At 42.0% G+C, this 24,560-nt stretch overlaps 3 protein-coding genes across 3 annotated transcripts; 2 read left to right on the top strand and 1 right to left on the bottom strand.

Moving 5' to 3' along the window:
* Positions 1–1,587: 1,587 nt before the first annotated feature.
* LOC149974480 (transcription factor MafF-like) lies at positions 1,588–7,533 on the bottom strand. The gene is made up of 2 exons (XM_090211926.1): positions 5,173–7,533; positions 1,588–5,071 (listed from the first exon to the last, which is right to left on the bottom strand). The coding sequence occupies exons 1-2, from the start codon at positions 5,203–5,205 to the stop codon at positions 4,628–4,630; spliced, it is 477 nt and encodes a 158-aa protein (XP_090068052.1). The 5' UTR covers positions 5,206–7,533; the 3' UTR covers positions 1,588–4,627.
* On the top strand, positions 7,468–12,387 carry tomm22 (translocase of outer mitochondrial membrane 22 homolog (yeast)). Its single transcript, XM_021575975.3, has 4 exons — positions 7,468–7,817; positions 9,234–9,352; positions 10,237–10,354; positions 11,385–12,387. Exons 1-4 carry the CDS (start codon positions 7,728–7,730, stop codon positions 11,457–11,459), a joined length of 402 nt encoding a protein of 133 aa, XP_021431650.1. The 5' UTR covers positions 7,468–7,727; the 3' UTR covers positions 11,460–12,387.
* On the top strand, positions 11,700–24,560 carry LOC149974481 (meiotic recombination protein DMC1 homolog). The gene is made up of 13 exons (XM_090211925.1): positions 11,700–13,137; positions 13,456–13,500; positions 13,715–13,861; positions 14,026–14,108; positions 14,224–14,276; positions 14,411–14,452; positions 14,584–14,656; positions 17,653–17,744; positions 23,173–23,246; positions 23,437–23,551; positions 23,697–23,757; positions 23,893–24,009; positions 24,169–24,560. Exons 1-13 carry the CDS (start codon positions 13,081–13,083, stop codon positions 24,236–24,238), a joined length of 1,029 nt encoding a protein of 342 aa, XP_090068051.1. The 5' UTR covers positions 11,700–13,080; the 3' UTR covers positions 24,239–24,560.

A 24,560-nucleotide genomic window follows, 5' to 3' on the forward strand; every position in this document is an offset into this window, starting at 1 on the left:
CCTTTACTCAGTACTTTGTTGAAGCACCTTTTGGCAGCGATTACAGCCTCTAGTCTTCTTGGGTATGACGCTACAAGCTTGGCACCTGTATTTGTGGAGTTTCTCCCATTCTTCTCTGGAGATCTTCTGAGACTGTCAGGCTGGATAGGGAGCGTCGCTGCACAGCTATTTTGAGGTCTCTCCAGAGATGTTCTATCGGGCTCTGGCTGGGCCAATCGAAGACATTCAGAGACTTGTCATGAAGCCACTTCTGCGTTGTCTTGGCTGTGTGCTTAGGGTCGTTGTTCTGTTGGAAGGTGAACCTTCGCCCCAGTCTGAGGTCCTGAGCACGCTGGAGCAGGTTTTTATCAAGAATCTCTCTGTACTTAGTCCCTGATGCTGAAAAACAGCCCAATAGCATGATGCTACCACCACCATGCTTCACCTAAAATGGCGTAGCAGTGCAGATCTTTGTCGTTCTCCCGTGTACATTTTTTTCCCCTGTCTTTCTTTGTGAAATATATCTATTTTTCCATGTTTTAAATTAAATATACCTTCCGGCCACCTGCCTCACCCAATGTGATACACCATATGCGCAAACTGTATATAGACTTTTTCTATTGTGTGATTGACTGTACCTTTGTTTATTTCATGTGTAACTCTGTGTTGTTTGTGTAGCACTGCTTTGCTTGATCTTGGCCAGGTCGCAGTTGTAAATAAGAACTTGTTCTCAACTGGCCTACCTGGTTAAATAAAGGTGAATTTAAAAAAAATAGTGATGGTGCCAGGTTTCCTCCAGACATGACGCTTGGAATTCAGGCCAGTTAAATCTTGGTTTCATCAGACCAGATAATCCAGTTTCTCATGGTCAGAGTCCTTTTTGGCAAACCCCAAGAGGGCTGTCATGTGCTTTTCACTGAGGAGTGGCTTCTGTCAGGCAACTCTACCATATAGGTCTGATTGGTGGTGTTGCAGAGATGGTTGTCTTTCTGGAAGGTTCTCCCATCTCCACAGAGGAACTCTGGAGCCCCAGAGTAGCCACTTATGAAACTCAGTGACCACCAGGCCCTTCTCTCAGGCCCGTCTCCCCCAATTGCTCAGTTTGGCTGGGCGGCCAGCTCTAGGAAGAGTTGGTGGTTCCAAACTTCTTCCATTTAAGAATGATCGAGGTCACTGTGTTCTTGGGGACCTTCAATGCTGCAGAAATGTTTTGGTATCCTTTCCCAGATCTGTGCCTCGACACAATCCTATCTCAGAGCTCTACGGACATTTCCTTCGACCTCATGGCTTGGTTTTTGCTGACATGCACTGTCAACTGTGGGACATAATATATATATATATACAGGTGTGTGCCTTTCCAAATGTCCAGTCAATTGAATTTACAACAGGTGGACTCCAATCAAGTTGCAGAAACATCAAGGATGATCAATGGAAACAGGATGCACCTGAGCTCTTTTTGCGCTTTGATTATTGGGTATTGTGTGTAGATTAAGGAGGACAAAAAATATTTAATCCATTTTAGAAGGCTGTAACATAAGTAGGAAAAAATCAAGGGGTCTGAATACTTTCCAAATGCACTGTATACAGTATAAATGATAAATCACACCATTTTATGTACAATATATACAACATTTATTTCAATTATTAATATATAAAATAGACAATGTACTTAATTTTCACCATAGAAAAAATACATGTAATAAATACAAAGACCATTTTTGTTTTGCGGTATAACAAAACATCCAGCACAATTTGACAATAATCTTAGATGAGACATTAGATATTACTGAGGATAAATGCTATGCAACATTGATATTGAGCAGATAGCTAAATATATCTTACAGAAGTAATCAACACAATGTCACTATTGACAATTTAAATCATATTGCTATTACTTTCCGAACATTAAGTCAACCCCAGTCTAATAAGAGTCAGCAGGGGTTTATTGATAAATCATGGATGTTACAAGGTTTTCAATTGAATTAAGCACCACCTCATATCGGTCCTCTTCTCCTTCCTCATTCACCTCCCAAATCCTCTTCTACCACCACATCTTTCCTTCCTATCCTGTTATCCCTTTCTTTTTCATCTCTGCCTCATTCTTTTATTCCTTTATCATTCTTTTCCTTCGTTCTTTCTCCTTACAGTGTTACTCTCCCTCTCGAGCCATTTCAGAAAACAAACGTGAAATAAAATGTATCATAAATAACAATACGTATCATCACCTTGGTACTTGATAGAAAAATAATATCCCTACAACAAGCCACTCGACTCACTATGAAATTAGTACAAATATGGTGTACACGCATACTAAAATCATCTTACAGCAACATGACCATCGGCTTTTAGCATATCTAAACAGCTCATTACGACAGTTAAACATTACACAAATAATCGTCACACACCCAGTACAACAATTAGACGTGAGAATTTCCCCAAACTAGTCATACGCAGGTATTTGAAACATACATTACACCACAGCACTCATTAGCTTTTGTAATATCTATTCTTTAAATACAAATAAAATAGAATACCTCTGAATAAATGTTCGCTCAAACATTTGTCTCTTGTATAAACATTACAAAATAATATAAAGGAATGTATCAATAGATTTTTGCATTGACATAGTATTCTACGAGATGTGGATTTTTCAACTGTTTCCAGCAATGACCAACTACAACCAAAGCCGTTTATAACAAACCAAAATGTGCACTGTGCAGTTGAAATACACCCATGTAGCCACTACAAACGGCAACACAGTGAAGCACAATAGTATCGACACACAAGAGTACAGATGAACAACACTCCAAGACATGTACAGATGTCAATTGTGATGCCGTTTAAAACGCAAAGCTTGCATTGGAAGAAGCTGCGGAAGAGTCTGATTAACCCAGACATTGTGTAGCGGGGCTAGATGCCATGCTAGAAGGCAGAGCGCTAGCCGGCTCAGCCTGTTGAGTAGCAGTATCAGAGAGCACCAGCAGCAAGACTGGCTTTGTCGAGGGGTGTTGTCTATGTCCCTGTTTTGCACGCCTGTCGTGCCTCAGCCGGACTCGTCAGCAGTCATGTTTCCTCAACTGCACATCTGTATGAGTCTGTATGTGTGATGGCTGGGTTTAGAGTGAGTATTTGTCACTGACTGAACACCTTATTTGTGTGTGTGTGTTTGTGACAGGGTTTCCGTTAGCCGGTAATAGCCGGCTTTTGGCCGATAACTAAAATTGCCGCCGGCCTATTGTCCTGGAGAAGAAGGAAAATTGCATTGTGAAAATGCATTTTAGCCTATTTATTGATTGAAATACCAGTCGATGTAGCGCAAGAGCTGCTTCTACAGCTCATCAAACAGCTTGTTTGTTGCTGCTGGAGTGAAACGTGCTACTATAAGCCCAATCACTGCACAACAATTCTATATGCAATCTTGTGTTAAAAACAGTTTTGATGGTCACGATTAAAAAGAGCTACTATTTTTATTTATCAACTGTTAATTGAAGCGCACTTCCCATTCGCCATTCAAGTGCATAGGCAAGGCAGGCTTCAGCGTGTCAACACACCACTTTGCAATGAGCAGGAGGCAGGTATGTATTTTGAAAACATATACTTAATTGTTTGAAACCGGAACATTTAACTACACATTATGAGGCATGTCTTACCTTGCTTCAAAGTAGCCTAGCCAAAATCCAACCAAACGTGCAGGCAATTATTTTCTAACGGCTTCCATATTCTATTGAAACCAGTAGCCTATTTCTCATGTTCTACTGGTTTTCAGATCAACCTTCTTTCATTGTCCAGTAGCCGAAAGGCACAATCCTAGTCATATAAGCAGCCCATGCTAGTTGTTGCACCTTTAGAGGTCCACTCTTTCTAAATTTCTAACAGATATTTTCAACTCTGTCTCATGAAACCGCTCGCATGTGTGGTGTGCTTTTGACAACTATTTTTTCCTAACAATTGTATTATGGAACGAATATTCGCACATAGCCTACTGCCTTGTGTGGAATTTCTGTGCTTATAATGTGAAGAAATTTGTTTATGAACATTTTAAGTTAAACTTTCAGATCTGTTGCATGAGCCTCATTGCTTTAAAAATTGGGATGTAAACTAGGCCTACTGGTTATATGAATTTGGGATCTATCGTCCCACAACTGTTCCAGTCTGTTTGGAATAGACTATGTTCATTACTCATCTTGTTGGCTGAGGAAAAGTAAATGTGGACAGTTATTCTAACATCTTCAAATTGCGCATTGGAATTCGGTAAGAAGTATTCACATGGTTGCACCCTCGAGTTCCATGTCCCGTTAAGAAGAATAACCATAATCGAAATGTGATTTGTCATTCTGAGCACCGTGGGTGGACGCACTAATCAGGTTACACACCCAATACATATGAGTCCGGTAAACATCTTAAATGTCCGGTAAATTAAAACACTGCCGTTCAAAGGTCTGGCGTCACATTTTCCTAACGGAAACCCTGGTGTGCGAGTGTATGTGTATCATCCTAAGCGCGTGAGTTTCATAAGTGCCTATTTGTCTGTGTTCCTCCAATCCTCCTGCGCTCTCCATGTGTCTGCCTGTGTGTGTGTGTGTGTGTGTGTCTGTCTATATGAGAGTATGTACGTGCATGAGTCCCTCCCCAGCCCGATCGGTTCCTCCTAGGAGCCCCCCTGCTCTCTTTGGACGTGGGCCTGTGGCGGGGTCTTCACTATGGTAATGACAGAGGCTGTGTTCAGTCGTGGGGCCGTAGCCAGGATGTTACCTCCTCCAGACTCTAACCCACGGGCGAACCTCTGCAGGGCAGCCAGCCTGGCCCCCAGGCCCTCCAGCTCTCTCCTCATCCCAGCGTTCTCCACACCCAGCCTCTCCACCTCCCTCTGGAGCTCCTTTTTCTGCTGCTCCAGGGCCTCACGCTGGGACACGCGCTTCACCCGGCAGCTGGCCGCGTAGCCACGGTTCTTCAGGGTGCGCCGGCGCTGCTTGAGCTTCTGGACCTCCTCGCGGGATAGACCCCGTAGGTGGAGGTTGAGCTCCCGTACAGACAAGGACATGAGCTCGCTGTCCGACAACACCGGAACATTCTCACCACACTCCCGCTTCACCTGGAGAGGGATGGAGAGTTTGACCATTTTCTTTGCAAAGTATGTGTAAAATGTACTTTCAAATTGAATAAACTCCCAACTTAAATGTTTTGTAATTCTACCTTCAGGGCTTTGCTGCTTCTTTCTGATGTCATGGTCTGGCTTTATCCTCTGTCTCCGACACCAGTAAACACTGATTTACAGACAATCTACAAGAGAGGGAGTGAGAGAAAGGCCATTCAATTAAGTTGAAGCACTTGAGAAATATTATTTCCCCTATATACTGCTTGGTATAGTAGGATATAAAGATATTCAATCTTGGACTGAAGATTTTCTTTTGGAAAAAAATAAATAAGAAAAAAAACATGCCACAATTTTTGAATGTTGAAGATTTCTCCCAGCTGGAATCGTGAAGGGAAGTTAGGCCTATCATGTGCCCATCCCACATTGCTCAAAGCAGGCGTTCCCCTCAAACACTAGTAACCACTTCTTCCTAACACTCATAGCAGAACTGGCCTCTCAAACATTGGTAATAATACAGTAATAACCTAATGGATTGGACATGGTGCTTTTCCAAATGCTCAAAGCAAGGTTCATTGGAGGCTGGCTTGGTTGTACTCTTGCATGTGAAACTCGGATTTCTGAGGATATTTTTTTAAACATTCTAATATCTTATCATCTATTCATGACAAATGGAATCCGTGTTTTGAGTGTTACTTTATCAGTTATTATTGTCTTTGATGTAAGCTATCCTCACCATGTTGTCATAATCACTCACAACCTTACATTGTCTAGTCTAAACCTGATAATAATGATTGTTCTAAACCTAAAGAAAGACTGAGTTTGCTTTCGGTGGATCCTTGACCTTAACGTTTTCTGAAATGCGTGGGAAGTGACTGTATACTCAACGACTGTCCTACCACGAGGCGCCGTTGTAAACCGATATGACCATTTCATAAAGTCATAGTGATTCAGCAATAAGCTGCGCACCGCTAGTGTCTTACGCGCGACTACAATCACTCTCTTACATGCAGTTTGTAAAAAAAAAACTATTAAATATTTAACATACATGTTTCCTCAAATTTTCAATTTAAAGCAGTATTTTGTGCCTAATATTAGTGTTGTAACACAATACAGTGCTGACGTTAGATGTCGACCAAATTACGTTTCAATACATAATTAAAAACTAGCTGAGAAGCAGAAACACAAAGCTATATTTACCGTTCAAAATATATTGTTGTTTCATAAACCAACTTTCGTTATTACCGGAATTAAAGATGCCTGCCTACCTAAACATTTAATTCGCAATAACAATCCACCCATTTCCTTATACGGAAGGGAGCTGGCGAGCTAGGTGCGCCATGCTACGCTAACTCGATGCGATAGTAAACACACGGCCATTGCAAGTGCGCAGGTGGCCACCCATTTCTTTTAGCAACGTTTAAAACGTAAATTTTATGAGAACCTACACAATTTTAAACAGAACACCAAATATCGAGTATAATACTTGACACGCATCTAAGATATGTAAATAGTGAATGTGGTCGTGTCTTTGTTGCCAAATTGTAACAATTTCGCAAGGCTGACTAAACAACATGCTAACGTTAGCTAGTACTCTAGCTAGCACATTAGCCAGCAACATGGATTAGCCAATGCTAGGTGGCTAACCAGAAAAGCAAACAGCTGCCTACTTACTTGTCCTTGGCTGTGTCGTTGGAGAGTACCAGCTGCCAGTCCTTCAGTTGTCAACACAATTAAAAAAACTAGCTGATGTTTTTAAAACACGGGGAAACGTCAAATACTGTGTTCAAGTCGAAGCGAGTCAAGCGACAAAATGTCAGTTCGCCTTTTCCCGGAATTACTCTGTTCTGTGGGGTTGGATTCTTTCATTCACAAAAAACACCGTTACAATGACGTGAACTCTAAAGAATGAGGGTGGATGCCCGCCCCCAGCGTACGAGATGGAAGGATGTAAACAATAAGGATTCCCTGCGTCCCAAACTTTTCCATGATGAAGACCTGCCTCTCCTTTCCTAACCTTATTGATTTTGAAAGGCACTGCATGGAAAAGGAAAATAGATTAGGGAAGAATGACATTCCAAAGGAATTAGTCAGCTGCATTTGCTTCTTGCTCACTCAGTGAATGTTAGTGAAAATGACTTTCATGTTTATAAAAGTGAAATAAAAAGCAACACCCTGAAATTCCAATAATGCTTATAGAAAGGGGAGATGCTGACTCCTTACGAATAGATTGCATTTGGAAATCAAAAATGTTGAGGCTGTTCTTATAGTGGATTACTAGCCCAAAGACCACAATTTCTAATACAGAAATACTATAAACTATCTTCATAACATATATATATTTTTATCGTTTTTTGTTCAATCCCGAAACACACTGGTTAGACCTCTCGTACAACAGAGGGCGCAATTTATTTTAGCTAGCCAGGCAAGTAACCATTTTTGCCGTCATCCAACGCACATGTAGCTTTTAACCGAGTGACCTCAGATTGTCGCAGGACCAATGCTCACCTTTTGGGTCCAATATTTATGCAAGCCGGGGCCAATGCAATAATTCCACGATAAAACATTAAAATACTGATTTGCCCTTCCACCAATTGAGGTACATTTTAAATTAACTAAACACACCGGCTGGTAAGCGGCGCGAGAACAGTTTTCCATGGCTGGAATCGAAGAGCTATCACCGGCTGCAGGCCCAGTCGAGACCCGTCCCCCAGAAGGCGAGATTGACGAAGATGAAGATGAAGAGGTAAAGATGAATGGAAACTTGACACATGTCACCCCATAACAGTCATGCACGATCATACGTACAGTTTCACTTGAGTGGTATGCCTATTTGACTAGCTAGCTAGCTGTAACTACTCAGGGTCATTCGTTATGCGAGTAATTGCTAGCTTGTTTGCTAACGTTACCGTGGTAGCTAGCTAGCTAACTTTCACATGTACATGTACAGCTATAATATCTGTTTTACATGTATCTGTACTGTAATTGACTGTAATGCAATAACATAAAATAATGTCCCATGTAGGAATTGTCTAAACGGTCATGTGGGGCGGCAGGTAGCCTAGTGGTTAGAGCGTTGGACTAGTAACCGGAAGGTTGCAAGATCAAATCCCCGAGCTGACAAGGTAAAGATCTGTCGTTCTGCCCCTGAATAGGCCGTCATTGAAAATAAGAATTTGTTCTTAACTGACTTGCCTAGTAAAATAAAGCAAAAAAAAAATGATTCAGTAATCTGTAGTGCTAACTAGTACCCCAACTGGTTACTTTTGAGACATTAAAATATTTAATTCATGTAGTTACTATATATACAGGAGTATGTGGACACCCCTTCAAATGAGTGGATTCGGATATTTCAGCCGCATCCAGCTCACCGCCATTGGACTCTGGAACAGTGGAAAAACATTATCTGGAGAAATGGATCATGTTATATTATCTGGCAGTCCGACGGACGAATCTGGGTTTAGCAGATGCCAGTAGAACTCTACCTGCCCGAATGCGTAGTGCCAACTGTAAATTTTGGTGTTTGGAGGAATAATGGTCTGGGGTTGTTTTCCATGGTTTGGGCTGGGCCCCTTAGTTCTAGTAAAGGGAAATGTTAATGCTACAGCCTATAATGACATTCTAGACGATTCTGTGCATCCAACTTTGTGGCAACAGTTTGGGAAGGCCCTTTCACAATTCAGCATGACAATGATCAGATGCGCAAAGCAAGGTCCATACAGAAATGGTTTGTTGAGATCGTTGTGGAATAACTTGACTAGCCTGCACAAAGCCCTTACCTCAACCCCATCGAACACCTTTGGGATGAATTGGAACGGCGACTGCGAGCCAGGCCTAATCGCCCAACATCATTGCCCGACCTCACTAATGCTCTTGTGGCTGTCTACCTAGTTTGGTGGCAGAATTTGGGATGAGCTGTTGTAACAAATATTCCATAACACTAGTGTACCTAGTGGAAAGCCTTCCTGGAAGAGTGGAGGTTGTTACAGCAGCAAAGGAGGGGACCAACTCCATATTAATGCCCATGATTTTGGATTGAGATGTTCGACAAGCAGGTATCCTCATACTTTTGGTAATTTAGTGTACCTCCATTCTTTTATTGGGTCTAAAATAACCATGTTATCTGTGTTGTAGTAACTTCCTTGTGTCTCCCTTCCCTCAGCTGGATGAGACTATTATGGAGAGGCTGTGGGGTTTGACTGAGATGTTCCCTGATACACTGCGCTCTGCGGCTGAGGTGACCGCATCGGGCTCAGTCACTGTGGCCAAGAAGCTGTACAGGTAAATGTTCTCCTAAAAACTGCTGTTGCTGCTCTGGGTGTATCAGCAGCCTTAGAGTAGACCTCTCGTTTTAGATCTTCATCTACCCCATTCATAGACGCTAACTACCTTTAGTGCCTATTGACGATAGTGTCTGGGGTAGTTTTGTAAAGTGTGCCGACGCTTGCCCTAAATGTTAACACGCATCGCTTGCGTTGAGAAACTTGCGTATGGTTGAGAAACATAAGAAAATTATTTTTCATATCAGCAAGAAATAATAATAGGAATAAAAGGTGAAATTACTACACCTTTATGGGGTTAGGGGTCCAACATGGCCAAATTTCCATGTTACAGCACTTGTTTACGGAAAACAGACGGAAGACAGTCCAAATACCTGTGCTAATGAGCTATTTGCATATCCAAACACCTGTGTGTAAACAGAAGATGGACGCCACAAACGTGAGAAATACTGTCAGCTCCAACTGTGTTTTAACAGTAAGTGTATATTTTGCATTTGTGAAATTATTTTGATGTGATATGATAGCAATTGAAAATCGATTCACGTTTAGGGGGATTAGATAATTTGCCTCTAAACAGAAAATGTAAGGTCCTTGGACTATAACGAGTAACGTTAGGCTCCTTTAGTCCATTATTGGGCTAATCTTCACAATACACACAGACAATGAAGACGGAGCTGTGTGTGGATGGAGCACTATATTGCATTCCCAGTTCTGAACAGCTCCTCTGTATTCCAAGGACTGTTTTCCCTGCCTGCCCCTGATCTTGCCAAGGACAATCAGTTAGGCCATCTCTGTGTTTATTATCTACTCCAGTTCTCTCTCCATGTCTGTTTTGTTATTTTACCCCCACCTTTCCATCTCCCCTCCTGCCTCTGTGTTTCTTAGTTTCTCCCGCACTGCCCTGTGGGTGGGCACTACCTCGTTCATGATCCTGGTCCTTCCGGTGGTGTTTGAGACTGAGAGACTACAGCTGGAGCAGCAGCAGCTACAGCAGCAGAGACAGGTACTGTACTATCCCACTGACAGACGCTGTTCAGTTCCAAATACACAACCTAGGCCCTACTATTATGGTCTTGGCTCTTGTTTATGTCTGAAGAAAAAAATGCAATATGGCCAAAAGTACACACAAATTGTCTAGCATATCAGACAGCAAGGTGGAGATATAATCATATAGCTACAGTGAACTCCAAAAGTAATGGGACCGTGACACAGCACCATGATTATGGACAGTGAGTGAATCGTGAATAATAATGAGTGAGAAAGTTAGACACACAAGTATCATACCCCCAAAACATGCTAACCTCTCACCATTACAATAATGGGTGGTTAGCATGTTTGGGCTGGTTATGATATTTATGCCTCTAACGTTCTCACTCATCATTATTCACGATTCATTCAAGATTATTCGTAATACTGGTAGCATCCACATGAATGTAGTTTTGTTTAGAAACATTCTATTCTTATTTACAATAAAAGTGACTCATGACACTACTTTATTTACCATGAATTGCTATTGGGCACAAAATAATCTTAAACAAAACCAAAACAAACAGCAAAAGCATCCAACAAGTTTGTAGGGTCACAAGCTTGATGTAATCATTGCAGGCTAGGAATATGGGACCAAATACTAAACTTTTGAGTACTTTAATGCACTTAAGTGAATTTGTCCCAATTCATTTGGTCCCCTAAAATGGGGGGGGGGGGGGCTTATGTACAAAAAGTGCAGTAATTTGTAGAAAGTTCACCCAATGTGGATGTAAATACCCTCAAATTAAAGATGACAGTATGCACTTTAACCTCATAGTCATTGTATAATTTCAAATCCAAAGTGCTGGAGTACAGAGCCAAAACAACAACAAAATTGTCACTGTCCCAATACTTTTGGTGCTCACTGTATACCTATCCTATACTTTTCGATCTACGTGAAAAGGGTTGGGTTTGGAATTGGGCAAATCACTCTTTCATTAGGAGTCATTAGGATCTGCAATGTTGTCAATGAACAAATGTTTTTGTAATGCCCCTTCCTTGTGTAGATCCTGTTGGGCCCCAATGCAGGGATGTCAGGTGGGATGCCAGGGCTGATGCCTCCCGCTCCAGTGAAAATGTGATCAATGTCCCTCCGACAGCCTTAGCGCTTCAACCAATGAGGGAGAGTGGAGACTTGGAAGGAGAGAGAGAGAGAGACACAGAGACAAAGAAGAGGATACAAAGCTGCATCTGGTCAGCACATGTGCTCCTTCCAACATCCAGGATTGTCCATTTAAGGAGATTAGAGGAGGGTGATGTCACTTCATGGGTGTTGCAATAACGAATGTCCCTTTCGCTGTCTCTCTTACTCAACATCCTGCAGAGACTTCTGCACACTGTCTTCTGAGCACTGTTTTTACTTAATTTCTTTTTTTTATACATAGCGATATAAATATGTATGTGAACCAGGGGATTTGGATCAGGTGGATAATTGAAGAAATTGGGATATTATTGTGGTTATAAGAGGTTACCAATAGTGGTGTGTGATCTGAATATTTTTTTTTCTTCATGTTGGTCTGTAGCTACATATGGCCTTGAAACTGTTGTAACCTGTGTTTGGTTTGGGAACGTGTTCATTCCACTTGTATGTGGGAAAATCATGGTAGAGCTATGATGTCAGTCATGTCTGTCATATTCACAATCACAGCTGGTCCTTGAGATCTATAGTGTCTGCTGGTTTTGCAAAAGCATTGGTGATAAGAGTATGTATGTCACATGTCGCTTGAGACATTGTTTCATTTGCGGGCATTAAAGCCATAAAAAAAAAGCATCACAAAAAGTATATTTTGATAAGATTCAAACAGCACTTTCCCTGCATACGGTATAACGCTAAAGATATTATGTCAATGTACACATAGTCCTGTCAAGCCTGAGAGAATGTCAGTAACTTTTTTCTATTGTCACTTTGGAATGTATGTTCTCTTAACTTTGCAACGAGCAAATTCTGTCTTGTGTGTTCAACCTGAATGCAGGAATAAAAACACCAACGAAATGGACATTACAAAAAAAGTTGTATGATCATATATGCTAGATGGGTGCAGGGAAATGTAACGTGCTGCTTTGCCCTCTTTACGGTTAACTTGTTTGATTATTTACATGTAGGTTACTTTCCTTCTCTATCAGAGACATTCCATTTGTATACTGTAGTAAAGTACAGGTATCTTACAGATAAATGCTACAAATTGACTGTGGCTTTTGTGCATCAAGATCAGTCACTACCAAAGATTGTTGCTGAGGAGATTGACATTTCACTTGATTGTTGCTGATGAGAGCATCTCGGTGTAAAGTTTGACATTTCACTTGATTGTTGCTGAGGAGAGCCTCTCCTGAGTAACTTTTATGATTGACAGCTCTCAACTTTCAGCACGAGCGTCAAACATTCCCGCCACCTCAAGAAGAAATCAGGTGGCAAGTAATTTTTCATCTTGATAAGGTCATCATTAGCTTTGCAACATTTTACAGGGTTGTGAAGTTAGTGAAAGAAGCAACCTCATTCTGTAGATGTTGATAACATCTTTCAGGAGCTATAGCTGACGTTGGGTAGCTAACAGATCGCTTGCTGACATCGCAAGAAATGTTATTTCCTCTGCCCCATTTATTAACTGGTAGCTTATAACGTTAGCTAGCAGCTAGCTCGCTGAAACAAAACAAAAAACTCAAGAGCTAACGTTACTAGTAGCTAACTACATTGCGCTAATCAAGATGAAAGCAGCCGAGGATCAAGTTGTGGAGGATGAGGCCGGATATCAAGATGATGAGGTAACCTGCCTAAACTAGCTAATGTTAGATTGCTTGCTAGCCTGGCTGTGGTTGTCAGTTTGGTTTGCCACTAGCATTCTCGTAGCTACTACTAGCTAGATACAGTACATGTTATTTTATCCCCAGGTAGAATGGCTTGTTGTAGCTAGTAAGTTAGCTGTCACTCATTGTTAATCATTCATAACATAGCTAGCTAATATATTGTTTGGTAGTGGTAACTCAATTTCTACACTACTTTCATCTAGCCTAAGTCAGTGGCAGAATATTTTACTTCTCAACATAGTTTCAAACACGTTTTGTCATGTTCTTTACCAACAGGAGTCATTTTTCCAAGACATAGATACCCTACAGAAGCATGGAATTGTGAGTATATCTGAAACCAAGGTCTAGGAAAGTAGTTTGCCCTGACCCTTGAGTGTTTAAAGAAACTTCGCCATGGGTCAGTTGGTAGATAAACTCAAGATTACACCTCAAAGCTAATAAGTAAAAAAAACTTTAAAAAAGCAACACTTTCTCTATTCTCTCCCACCACCACCCCTTTCTTCCCCCCCTTCTATCCCACCCTCCATCCATTCAGAACATGGCAGATTTAAAGAAGCTGAAGTCTGTGGGTATCTGCACAGTAAAGGGGATCCAGATGACCACACGCAGAGCCCTGTGTAACATCAAGGGCCTTTCAGAAGCAAAGGTGGACAAGATCAAAGAGGCTGCTGGGAAAATTCTGGTGAGAGACTCAGCTGAGACACCTTCAGCATAGAGGACTTTGGTGTCTCATGATTAGTTTAATTATCAAGTCCCTAAAGATTCGGTTTGGGGATGAGGTATGGAAGACATGAATCAAATTAACTTCAGTTGACATGTTTTCATTTGCTCTTGTGTTCATTGTAGACCAATGGTTTCCTGACAGCATTTGAATATAGTGCGAAGAGGAAACAAGTGTTCCACGTCATGACTGGAAGCCTGGAGTTTGAGTTAAGATTCGCCCCAACATGCTCAACCTTTCATATTAATACATTTTCCTGAGTCATATTACGGTATAATACAGTACTCCTATTTTTCCTCTTCATCCGTCGGTCTGCTCTGCAGTAAACTACTTGGGGGAGGTATGGAGAGCATGGCAATCACTGAGGCATTTGGAGGTGAGCTCTGTTTCTGACTGTGTCCCTCAGTCAAAGATATGATTAATCTCATGCTCATGATGTATAAGACCTGACCTGGGTCAAATATAAAACATGTTTTTATCACACTTTAACAGTACAGTTTTATCCCTCAGAGTTTCGGACAGGCAAGACTCAGCTCTCTCATACACTATGTGGTAAGTGAATGGCTGAGGGTCTTTTCGGTAGTCCCAGATTTTCCAGTCCTGGAAGTCAGTTTTCAGAAACGTTCAGATATTCTTCCATGGTTGGTTCTTGTCATTTAGTCCTTGTCTCTGTTGTTCTCCAGTCACAGCCCAACTTCCTGGAGAGGATGGCTACACAGGAGGAAAAGTCATCTTCATCGACACAGAGAACACCTTGTATCCAAATTTATCTGAGCTCTAATCTATAAAGCCAGATTTGCATCAATATAAACCCAGCTAATAATTCAGGGAGAGAGAATGTTTTTGTAATGTTACCCGTATATATTCTGTGTTGGTGTTAAAGTTAGGTGAACATTCAGTTAAAGTCGAGCAGAATTTATCTAGAACGTGGTTACAATGTTCTCAGAATATTAATATTGTAGACTCGTTTTATGGGAAGGTTCAAGAACATTCATGGGCCTATAGTATATGATTTAGAACAGACGAATAACTAGGTAGCCAGATGAAGAATATATTGTACCCTTTAGTTAACAGTTAAACTATTATTAGCAAGTATTGTTTTAGTCATGTCCCCAAAAAGTTTCCACTGACACTTGCGAATAAGGCCATACAAAGTTGCTAAACTTTTTGGGAGCGATTCATATGATTAATTGAAACAATTATTTTTGTGACAAAACGAACAACTCACTTAACCATTGTATAAGTTGGGATTGGGTTCAACCACGGTGAATCAAATAATTTGAATCAAAATAATAATTTGTGAAATGTGAACATTAACTTGAGGAAAAAATATTAGGCTACAAAACTTGTTTTGTAGATACTTCCAGTTGATTTTGGCATCTGAGCTATTGCAACTCAATAGGTGCTAGTCAGCCTGCAAAGTTAACACTAAGGTAGCTAAGATACAGTGCATTCGGAAAGTATTCAAAAACTATCTACACACAATACCCTATAGTGACAAAGCATATTTATTACAAAAAAAAACTTAAATATCACATTTACATAAGTATTCAGACCCATTACTCAGTTGTTGAAGCACCTTTGGCAGCGTTTACAGCCTTGAGTCTTCTTGGGTATGACACTACAAGCTCGGCACACCTGTATTTGAGGAGTTTCTTACATTCTTGTCTGAAGATCATTTCAAACTGTCAGGCTGAATGGGGAGCGTCAATGCAAAGCTATTTTCAGGTCTCTCTAGAGATGTTAGATCGGGTTCAAGTCCGGGCTCTGGCTGGGCCACTTGAGGACATTCAGAGACTTGTCCTGAAGCCACTCCTGCGTTGTCGTGGCTGTGTGCTTAGGGTCGTTGTCCTGTTGGAAGGTGAATCTTTGCCCCAGTCTGAGGTCCTGAGCACTCTGGAGCAGGTTTTCATCAAGGATCTCTCTGTACTTTGCTCCGTTCATCTTTCCCTCGAACCTGACTAGTCTCCCAGTCCCTGCCGCTGAAAAACATCCCCACAGCATGATGCTGTCACCACCATGCTTCACCGTAGGGCTTGGCATTCAGGCCAAATAATTCAATGTTGGTTTCATTAGACCAGAGAATCTTGTTTTCTCATGGTCTCATTGAAAACTCCAAGCTGGCTGTCGTGCCTTTTACTGAGAGAGTCGCTTCCATCTCCCCACTCTACCCTAAAGGACATATTGGTGGAGTGCTGCAGAGATGGTTGTCCTTTTGGAAGGTTCTCCCATCTCCACAGAGGAACTCTGGAGTGGCCATCGGATTCTTGGTCACCTCCCTGACCAAAGCCCTTCTCCTCCGATTTCTCAGTTTGGCCGGGCGGCCAGCTCTAGGGAGAGTCTTGGTGGTTCCAAACTTATTTTATTTAAGAATGATGGAGGCCACTGTTTTCTTGGGGACCTTCAATGCTGCAGACATTTTTTGTACCCTTCCCCAGATCTGTGCCTCGACACAATCCTGTCTCTGAGTTCTACGGACAATTCCTCCGACCTCGTGTCTTGGTTTTTGCTCTGACAACTATGAGACGTTTTATCGACAGGTCTGTGTTTTTCCAAATCATGTCCTATCAATTGAATTTACCACAGGTGGACTCCAATCCATTTTTTAAAATAAATTTGCCATAAAATTCTCAAAACCTGTTTACGCTTTGTCATTATTGGGTATTGTGTGCAAAGCTGTTATCAAGGCAAAGAGTGGCTACTTTGAAGAATCTCAAATATAAAATATATTTAGATTTGTTTAACACTTTTTTGGTTACAACATCGTTCCAAATGTGTTATTTCATAGTTTTGATGTCCACTATTATTCTACAATGTAGAGAATAGTCAAAATAAAAAAAAATGGAGCCTCCCGGGTGGCGCAGTGGTTAAGGGCGCTGTACTGCAGCGCCAGCTGTGCCATCAGAGTCCTGGGTTCGCGCCCAGGCTCTGTCGTAACCGGCCGCGACCGGGAGGTCCGTGGGGCGACGCACAATTGGCCTAGCGTCGCCCGGGTTAGGGAGGGCTTGGTCGGTAGGGGTGTCCTTGTCTCATCGCGCACCAGCGACTCCTGTGGCGGGCTGGGCGCAGTGTACGCTAGCCAAGGTGGCCAGGTGCACGGTGTTTCCTCCGGCGCATTGGTGCGGCTGGCTTCCGGGTTGGATGTGCGCTGTGTTAAAGAAGCAGCGGCTTGGTTGGTTGTGTATCGGAGGACGCATGACTTTCAACCTTCGTCTCTCCCGAGCCCGTACGGGAGTTGTAGCGATGAGACAAGATAGTAGCTACTACACAATTGGATACTACGAAATTGGGGAGAAAAAGGGGTAAAAAAATACTTTTGACTGGTACTGTATATTCTGAGAACATGACAACCATGTTCTGTATATGTTTGGTGGGACGTTGGGACGTTGATGGAATTTTATTTTAACCTACAGAAACTGGACACATGAATGTTCTTGCAACATTCCCATGAATTGTGTCTAGAACAGTAGTATCTTAAGTTCTGAGAACATGGTAACCACGTTCTATTTAACATTAAGGGAATGGTTTCTTGGAAACATTCCCTGCACATCACAGAAACATTCCCATGAAAACGTTAGTTAATGAGCCTCTTAAGGGAACATTCTCTAAAGTTGTGAGAACGTTTGTTGTTAGCTGGGAAATCACCTGTACCTTTGCAAGTAGGATATAGGGTTATGAGGATCAGTGTTTTTATTCACGACTCAGTCTCTTACGAAATCCTAGGTTTTCCTTAACCTAATGTGACCCTCTAGTCGTCCAGACAGACTGAAGGACATAGCAGACAGGTTCAATGTTGACCATGATGCTGTGCTGGACAATGTGTTATACGCCCGAGCCTACACCAGTAAGACGTCTAACTAAGTCATTAAACAGTACCTCTCTCATCATTACTGCCTAAACCTGAGAACATATTGTCTGAGGAAAGCAGTTTCACAATCTTAGATATACATTTTATTTTTATTTTTTTAATTTCACCTTTATTTAACCAGGCAGGCCAGTTGAGAACAAGTTCTCATTTAAAACTGCGACCTAGCCAAGATAAAGCAAAGCAGTGCGACACAATCACAGAGTTACACATTAAATAAACAAACGTATATAAAAATATATATACAGTGTGTGCAAATGTAGTAAGATTAGGGAGGTAAGGCAATAAATAGGCCATAGTGGCGAAATAATTCAAATTTAGCAATTAAACACTGGAGTGTTAGATGTGCAGAAGGTGAATGTGCAAGTAGAGATACTGGGGTGTAAAGGAGCAAAAAAATAAATATGTGGATGAGGTAGTTGGGTGGGCTATTTACAGATGGGCTTTGTACAGGTGCAATGATCGGTAAGCTGCACTGACAGCTGATGCTTAAAGTTAGTGAGGGAAATATAAGACTCCAGCTTCAGTGATTCTTGCAATTCGTTCCAGTCATTGGCAGCAGAGAACTGGAAGGAAAGGCAGCCAAAGGAGGAGTTGGCTTTGGGGATGAACAGTGAAATATACCTGCTGGAGTGCGTCCCACTGGTGGGTGCTGCTATGGTGACCAGTGAGCTGAGACAAGGCGAGGCTTTACCTAGCAAAGACTTAGATGACCTGGAGCCAGTGGGTTTGGCGATGAATATGTGGCAAGGGCCAGCCAACGAGAGCATACAGGTCGCAGTGGTGGGTAGTATATGGGGCTTTGGTGACAGAACGAATGGCACTGTGATAGACTACATCCAAATTGCTGAGTAGATTGTTGGAGGCTATCTTGTAAATTACATCACCAAAGTCAAGGATCGGTAGGATAGTCAGTTTTACGAGGGTATTGTTTAGCAGCATGAGTGAAGGATGCTTTGTTGCGAAATAGGAAGCCGTTTCAAGATTTAATTTTGGATTGGAGAGTCTGGAAGGAGAGTTTACAGTCTAACCAGACACCTAGGTACATTTGAAGTAAGAAGTTTACATACACCTTAGCCAAACACTTTTAAACTCAGTTTTTCACAATTTCTGACATTTAATCCTAGTAATAATTCACTGTTTTAGGTCAGTTAGGATTACCACTTTATTTTAAGAATGTGAAATGTCAGAATAATAAAGAGAGATTTGATTTCTTTCATCTTTTATTTATTTCATCATATTCCCAGTGGTTCAGAAGTTCACATACACTCAATTAGTATTTGGTAGCTTTAAATTGTTTAACTTGGGTCAAATGTTTCGGGTAGCCTTCAACAAGCTTCCCACAATAGGTTGGGTGAATTTTAGCCCATTCCTCCTGACAGAGCTGGTGTAACTGAGTCAGGTTTCTAGGCCCCCTTGCTCGCATGCGCTTTTTCAGTTCTGCCCACAAAGTTTCTATAGGATTGAGGTCAGGGCTTTGTGATGGCCTCTCCAATATCTTGACTTTGTTGTCCTTAAACCATTTTGCCACAACTTTGGAAGTATGCTTGGGTCATTGTCCATTTGGAAGACCCATTTGCCGACCAAGCTTTAACTTCCTGACTGATGCCTTGAGATGTTTCTTCAATATATCCACATAATTTTCCTCCTTCATGATGCCATCTATTTCGTGAAGTACACCAGTCTCTCCTGCAGCATAGCACCCCCACGACATGATGCTGCCACCCCCGTGCTTCACGGTTGGGATGGTGTTCTTCGGCTTGCAAGAATCCCCCCTTTTCCTCCAAACATAACGATGGTCATTATGGCCAAACGATTCTATTTTTATTTCGTCAGACCAGAGGACATCTCTCCAAAATGTACGATCTTTGTCCCCATGTGCAGTTGCAAACCGTAGTCTGGCTTTTTTATGGGGTTTGGGAGCAGTGGCTTCTTCCTTGCTGAGTGGCCTTTCAGGGTATGTCAATGTAGGACTTGTTTTACTGTGGATATAGATACTTTTGTACCTATTTCCTCCAGCATCTTCAGAAGGTCCTTTGCTGTTCTGGGATTGATTTGCACTTTTCGCACCAAAGTATGTTCAACTCTAGGAGACAGAATGCGTCTCCTTTTTGAGTGGTATGATGGCTGCGTGATCCCATGGCGTTTATACTTGCGTACTATTGTTTGTACATATGAACGTGGTACCTTCAGGTGTTTGGAAATTGCTCCCAAGGATGAACCAGACTTGTGGAGGTCTTGGCTGATTTCTTTTGATTTTCCCATTATGTCAAGCACAGGGGCACTGAGTTTGAAGGTAGGCCTTGAAATACATCCACAGGTACACCTCCAATTGAGTCAAATGATGTCAATTAGCCTATCCGAAGCTTCTAAAGCCATGACATCATTTTCTGGAATTTCTGAAAGCTGTTTAAAGGCACAGTCAACTTAGTGTATGTAAACTTCTGACCCACTGGAATTGTGATACAGTGAATTATAAGTTAAATAATCTGTCTGTAAACAATAGTTGGAAAAATGACTTGTGTCATGCACAAAGTAGATGTCCAAACCGACTTCCCAAAACTATAGTTTGTTAACAATAAATTTGTTGAGTGGTGGAAAAATGAGTTTTAATGACTCTAAGTGGATGTAAACTTCCGACTCCAACTGTATTTGTAGTTGTCCACATTTTCTAAGTCAGAACCATCCAGAGTAGTGATGCTAGGGGCGGGCCGGTGCGGGCAGCGATTGGTTGAAGAGGTTGTTTAGTTTTACTTGCATTTTAGAGCAGTTGGAGTCCACGGAAGGAGTGTGGTATGGCATTGAAGCTTGTCTAGAGGTTTGTTAACACAGTGTCCAAAGAAGGGCCAGAAGTATACAGAATGGTGTTGTCTGCGTAGAGGTGGATCAGAGAATCACCAGCAGCAAAAGTGACATCATTGATGTAAACAGAGAAAAGAGTCGGCCCTAGATTTGAACCTTGTGGCACCCCCATAGAGACTTCCAGAGGTCCGGACAACAGGCCCTCCAATTTGACACACTGAATTCTATCTGAGAAGTAGTTGGTGAACCAGGCGATGCAGTCATTTGAGAAACCAAGGCTGTTGAGTCTGCCGATAAGAATGCGGTGATTGACAGAGTCAATAGCCTTGGCCAGGTCGATGAATACCGCTGCACAGTATTGTTTTTTATCGATGGCGGTTATGATATCGTTTAGGACCTTGAGCGTGGCTGAGGTGCACCCATGACCAGCTCGTAAAACAGATTGCATAGCGGAGAAGGTACGGTGGGATTCGAAATTGTCGGTGATTTGTTTAACTTGGCTTTCGAAGACTTTAGAAAGGCAGGATAGGATAGATATAGGTCTGTAACAGTTTGGGTCAAGAGTGTCTCCCCCTTTGAAGAGGGGGATGATCGCGGCAGCTTTCCAATCCTTAGGCATCTCAGACGATACGAAAGAGAGGTTGAACAGGTTAGCTATAGGGGTTGCAACAATTGCGGAGGATAATTTTAGAAAGAGAGGGTCCAGATTGTCTAGCCCAGCTGATTTGTAGGGTTCCAGATTTTGCTTCTCTTTCAGAACATCAGCTATCTGGATTTGGGTGAAGGAGAAATAGGGGAGGCTTGGGCAAGTTGCTGTGGGGGGTGCAGAGCTGTTGACCTGGTAGGGGTAGCCAGGTGGAAAGCATGGCCAGCCGTAGAAAAATGCTTGTTGAAATTCTCGATTATCGTAGATTTATCTTGGTGACAGTGTTTTCTAGCCTCAGTGCAGTGGGCAGCTGGGAGGAGGTTCTCTTATTCTCCATGGACTTTAGTGTCCCAGAACTTTTTTGAGTTAGTACTACAGGATGCAAATTTCTGCTTGAAAAAGCTAGTCTTTGCTTTCCTAACTGCCTGTGTATATTGGTTCCTAACTTCCCTGAAAAGTTGCATATCGCAGGGGCTATTTGATGCTAATGTAGTACGCCACAGGATGTTTTTGTGCAGGTCAAGTGCAGTCGAGTCTGGAGTGAACCAAGGGTTATATCTGTTAATAGTTCTACATTTTTTGAATGGGGCATGCTTATTTAAGATGGTGAGGAAAGCACTTTAAAAGAATAACCAGGCATCCTCTACTGATGGAATGAGGTCAATATTCTTCCAGGATAGCCGGGCCAGGTCGATTAGAAAGGCCTGCTCGCTGAAGTGTTTTAGGGAGCGTTTGACAGTGATGAGGGGTGGTCGTTTGACCGCGGACCCATTACGGACGCAGGCAATGAGGCAATGATCACTGAGATCCTGGTTGAAGACAGCAGAGGTGTATTTAGATGGTAGGGTAGTCAGGATGATATCTATGAGGGTGCCAGTGTTTACGGATTTAGGGTTGTACCCGGTAGGTTCCTTGATAATTTGTGTGAGATTGAGGGCATCTAGCTTAGATTGTAGGACGGCTGGGGTGTTAAGCATATCCCAGTTTAAGTCACCTAACAGTACAAACTCTGAAGATAAATGGGGGGCAATTAATTCACATATGGTGTCCAGGGCACAGATTGGGGCTGAGGGTGGTCTATAACAAGCGGCAACAGTGAGAGACTTATTTCTGGAAAGGTGGATTTTTAAAAGTAGAAGCTCAAACTGTTTGGGCACAGACCTGGATAGCATGATAGAACTCTGCAGGCTATCTCTGCATTAGATTGCAACTCCACACCGTTTGGCAGTTCTATCTTGGCGGAAAATGTTGTAGTTGGGAATGGAAATTTCAGAATTTTTGGTGGCCTTCCTAAGCCAGGATTCAGACACGGCAAGGACATCTGGGTTGACGGAGTGTGCTAAAGCAGTGAATAAAACAAACTTAGGGAGGAGGCTTCTGATGTTAACATGCATGAAACCAAGGCTTTTACGGTTACAGAAGTCAACAAATGATAGCACCTGGGGAATAGGAGTGGAACTGGGGGCTACAGGGCCTGGGTTAACCTCTACATCACCAAAGGAACAGAGGAGGTGTAGGATAAGGGTACGGCTAAAGGCTAAAAGAAAGGGTTGTCTACTGCGTTTGGGAACAGAATAAAATGATCAGATTTCTGGGTGTGGTAGAATAGATTCAGGGCATAATGTTCAGACAATGGTATGGTAGGATGTGAGTACAGTGGAGGTAAACCTAGGCGTTGAGTGACGATGAGAGAGGTTTCGTCTCCGGAGGCACCAGTTAAGCCAGGTAAGGTCTCCGCATGTGTGTGGGGTGGGACAAAAGAGCTATCTAAGGCATTTAGAGTGGGACTGAGGGCTCTACAGTGAGTATACATTTGGTTAAGTATACATTTTGAGTCAGTTGTTTGTATTAAAAAAATACTGTGTACATTTGAAGCTGACTGCTGTATTTCCTAACTGGTATTATGACATCAGACGATTAGGCATTTGTACTGTATACATAATTGGATTTCAACTTCAGGTGAACACCAGATGGAGCTGTTGGATTTTGTGGCAGCCAAATTCCACGAGGAGGGTGGCGTCTTCAAACTTCTGGTATTAATGCAAAGAAAAGATAATCAATGTCACTTTGTTTTATGATAGTTATATTTTCATATTGTCAACTTCCATCACTGTACCTATCTTTCGTTAACACTTTAATTAATGCCGACGGGTATCATGCATTATGTTTTATACACATTTATAATGTCTTGTGTCTCTACGTCTTTTCCCTTTCTCCCCTCAGATCATAGACTCCATCATGGCTCTGTTCCGGGTAGATTTCTCTGGCCGAGGGGAGCTGGCAGAGAGACAGCAGAAGCTGGCCCAGATGCTCTCCCGTCTGCAGAAGATCTCTGAAGGTCTGGCGACTTCTCTTGCAGACATATATGCAAACTGCATTTAAGTCTGCAGCAGATGAACTGGCAAAAAAAAACTCTTGACTTTTGCGTAAACCTTTCATTGATGTAGACATATTGATATTCATGTATTCTGCTCTCTCCCTAGAGTACAACGTTGCAGTGTTTGTCACCAACCAGATGACTGCAGACCCTGGAGCTGGGATGACGTAAGTGACTGTAACTAGATGTAGGAAATAGGGATTGGTTTGAAATTAGACTGAAAGTCAGCAACTCACTCGGCCAAAGTTCTAACAGGTTTTGGCCTGGAGTTCTGATCAGAGGGTTTCTCTTGTTTCTGTCAGGTTCCAAGCTGATCCCAAGAAGCCGATTGGAGGGCACATCCTGGCGCATGCGTCCACCACACGAATCAGCTTGAGGAAGGGACGCGGAGAGTTGAGAATTGCCAAGATATTTGACAGGTAATTAGTCTGAAAGTTCACTCACTCAATATATGTTGTTCTCATTATTCCTTAGTAATAACAACCCCCCTTCTAAAGAAGTGGTCAAATGTGATTTTTCTTGCTTATGGAGAAAGATCTACCTCCTCATAGCTTCATTTTTTCTATGACCTCCTGCAGTCCTGATATGCCTGAGAACGAGGCCACTTTCGCCATCACTCCAGGGGGAATTGCTGATGCCAAAGAGTGAAAGACCCTCATGGATTTACCAGTAAAGGAGAGGAAGCACATACAGTTCTAGGCAGTTTTTAGAAAATCGTAATTTTTTGAATTCTGATGAAGACTATTTGTACTATTTGGTGTTTATATGTACAGTGCCTTCAGAAAGTATTTATATCCCTAGACTTTCCCCACATTTTGTTGTGTTACAAATTGTGATTAAAATATATTTAATTGACATTTGTTTTTGTTAACGATCTACACAAAATACACTGTAATGTCAAAGTGGAAGAAAAATTGTAACATTTGTAAAAAAAAATATATATATGAAAAATAAAGACTAATATACATTA

This window comes from Oncorhynchus mykiss, chromosome 20 (assembly GCF_057628025.1).
Source record: "Oncorhynchus mykiss isolate SJ-2025 chromosome 20, ASM5762802v1, whole genome shotgun sequence".
In the NCBI taxonomy this organism is placed as follows: domain Eukaryota; kingdom Metazoa; phylum Chordata; class Actinopteri; order Salmoniformes; family Salmonidae; genus Oncorhynchus; species Oncorhynchus mykiss.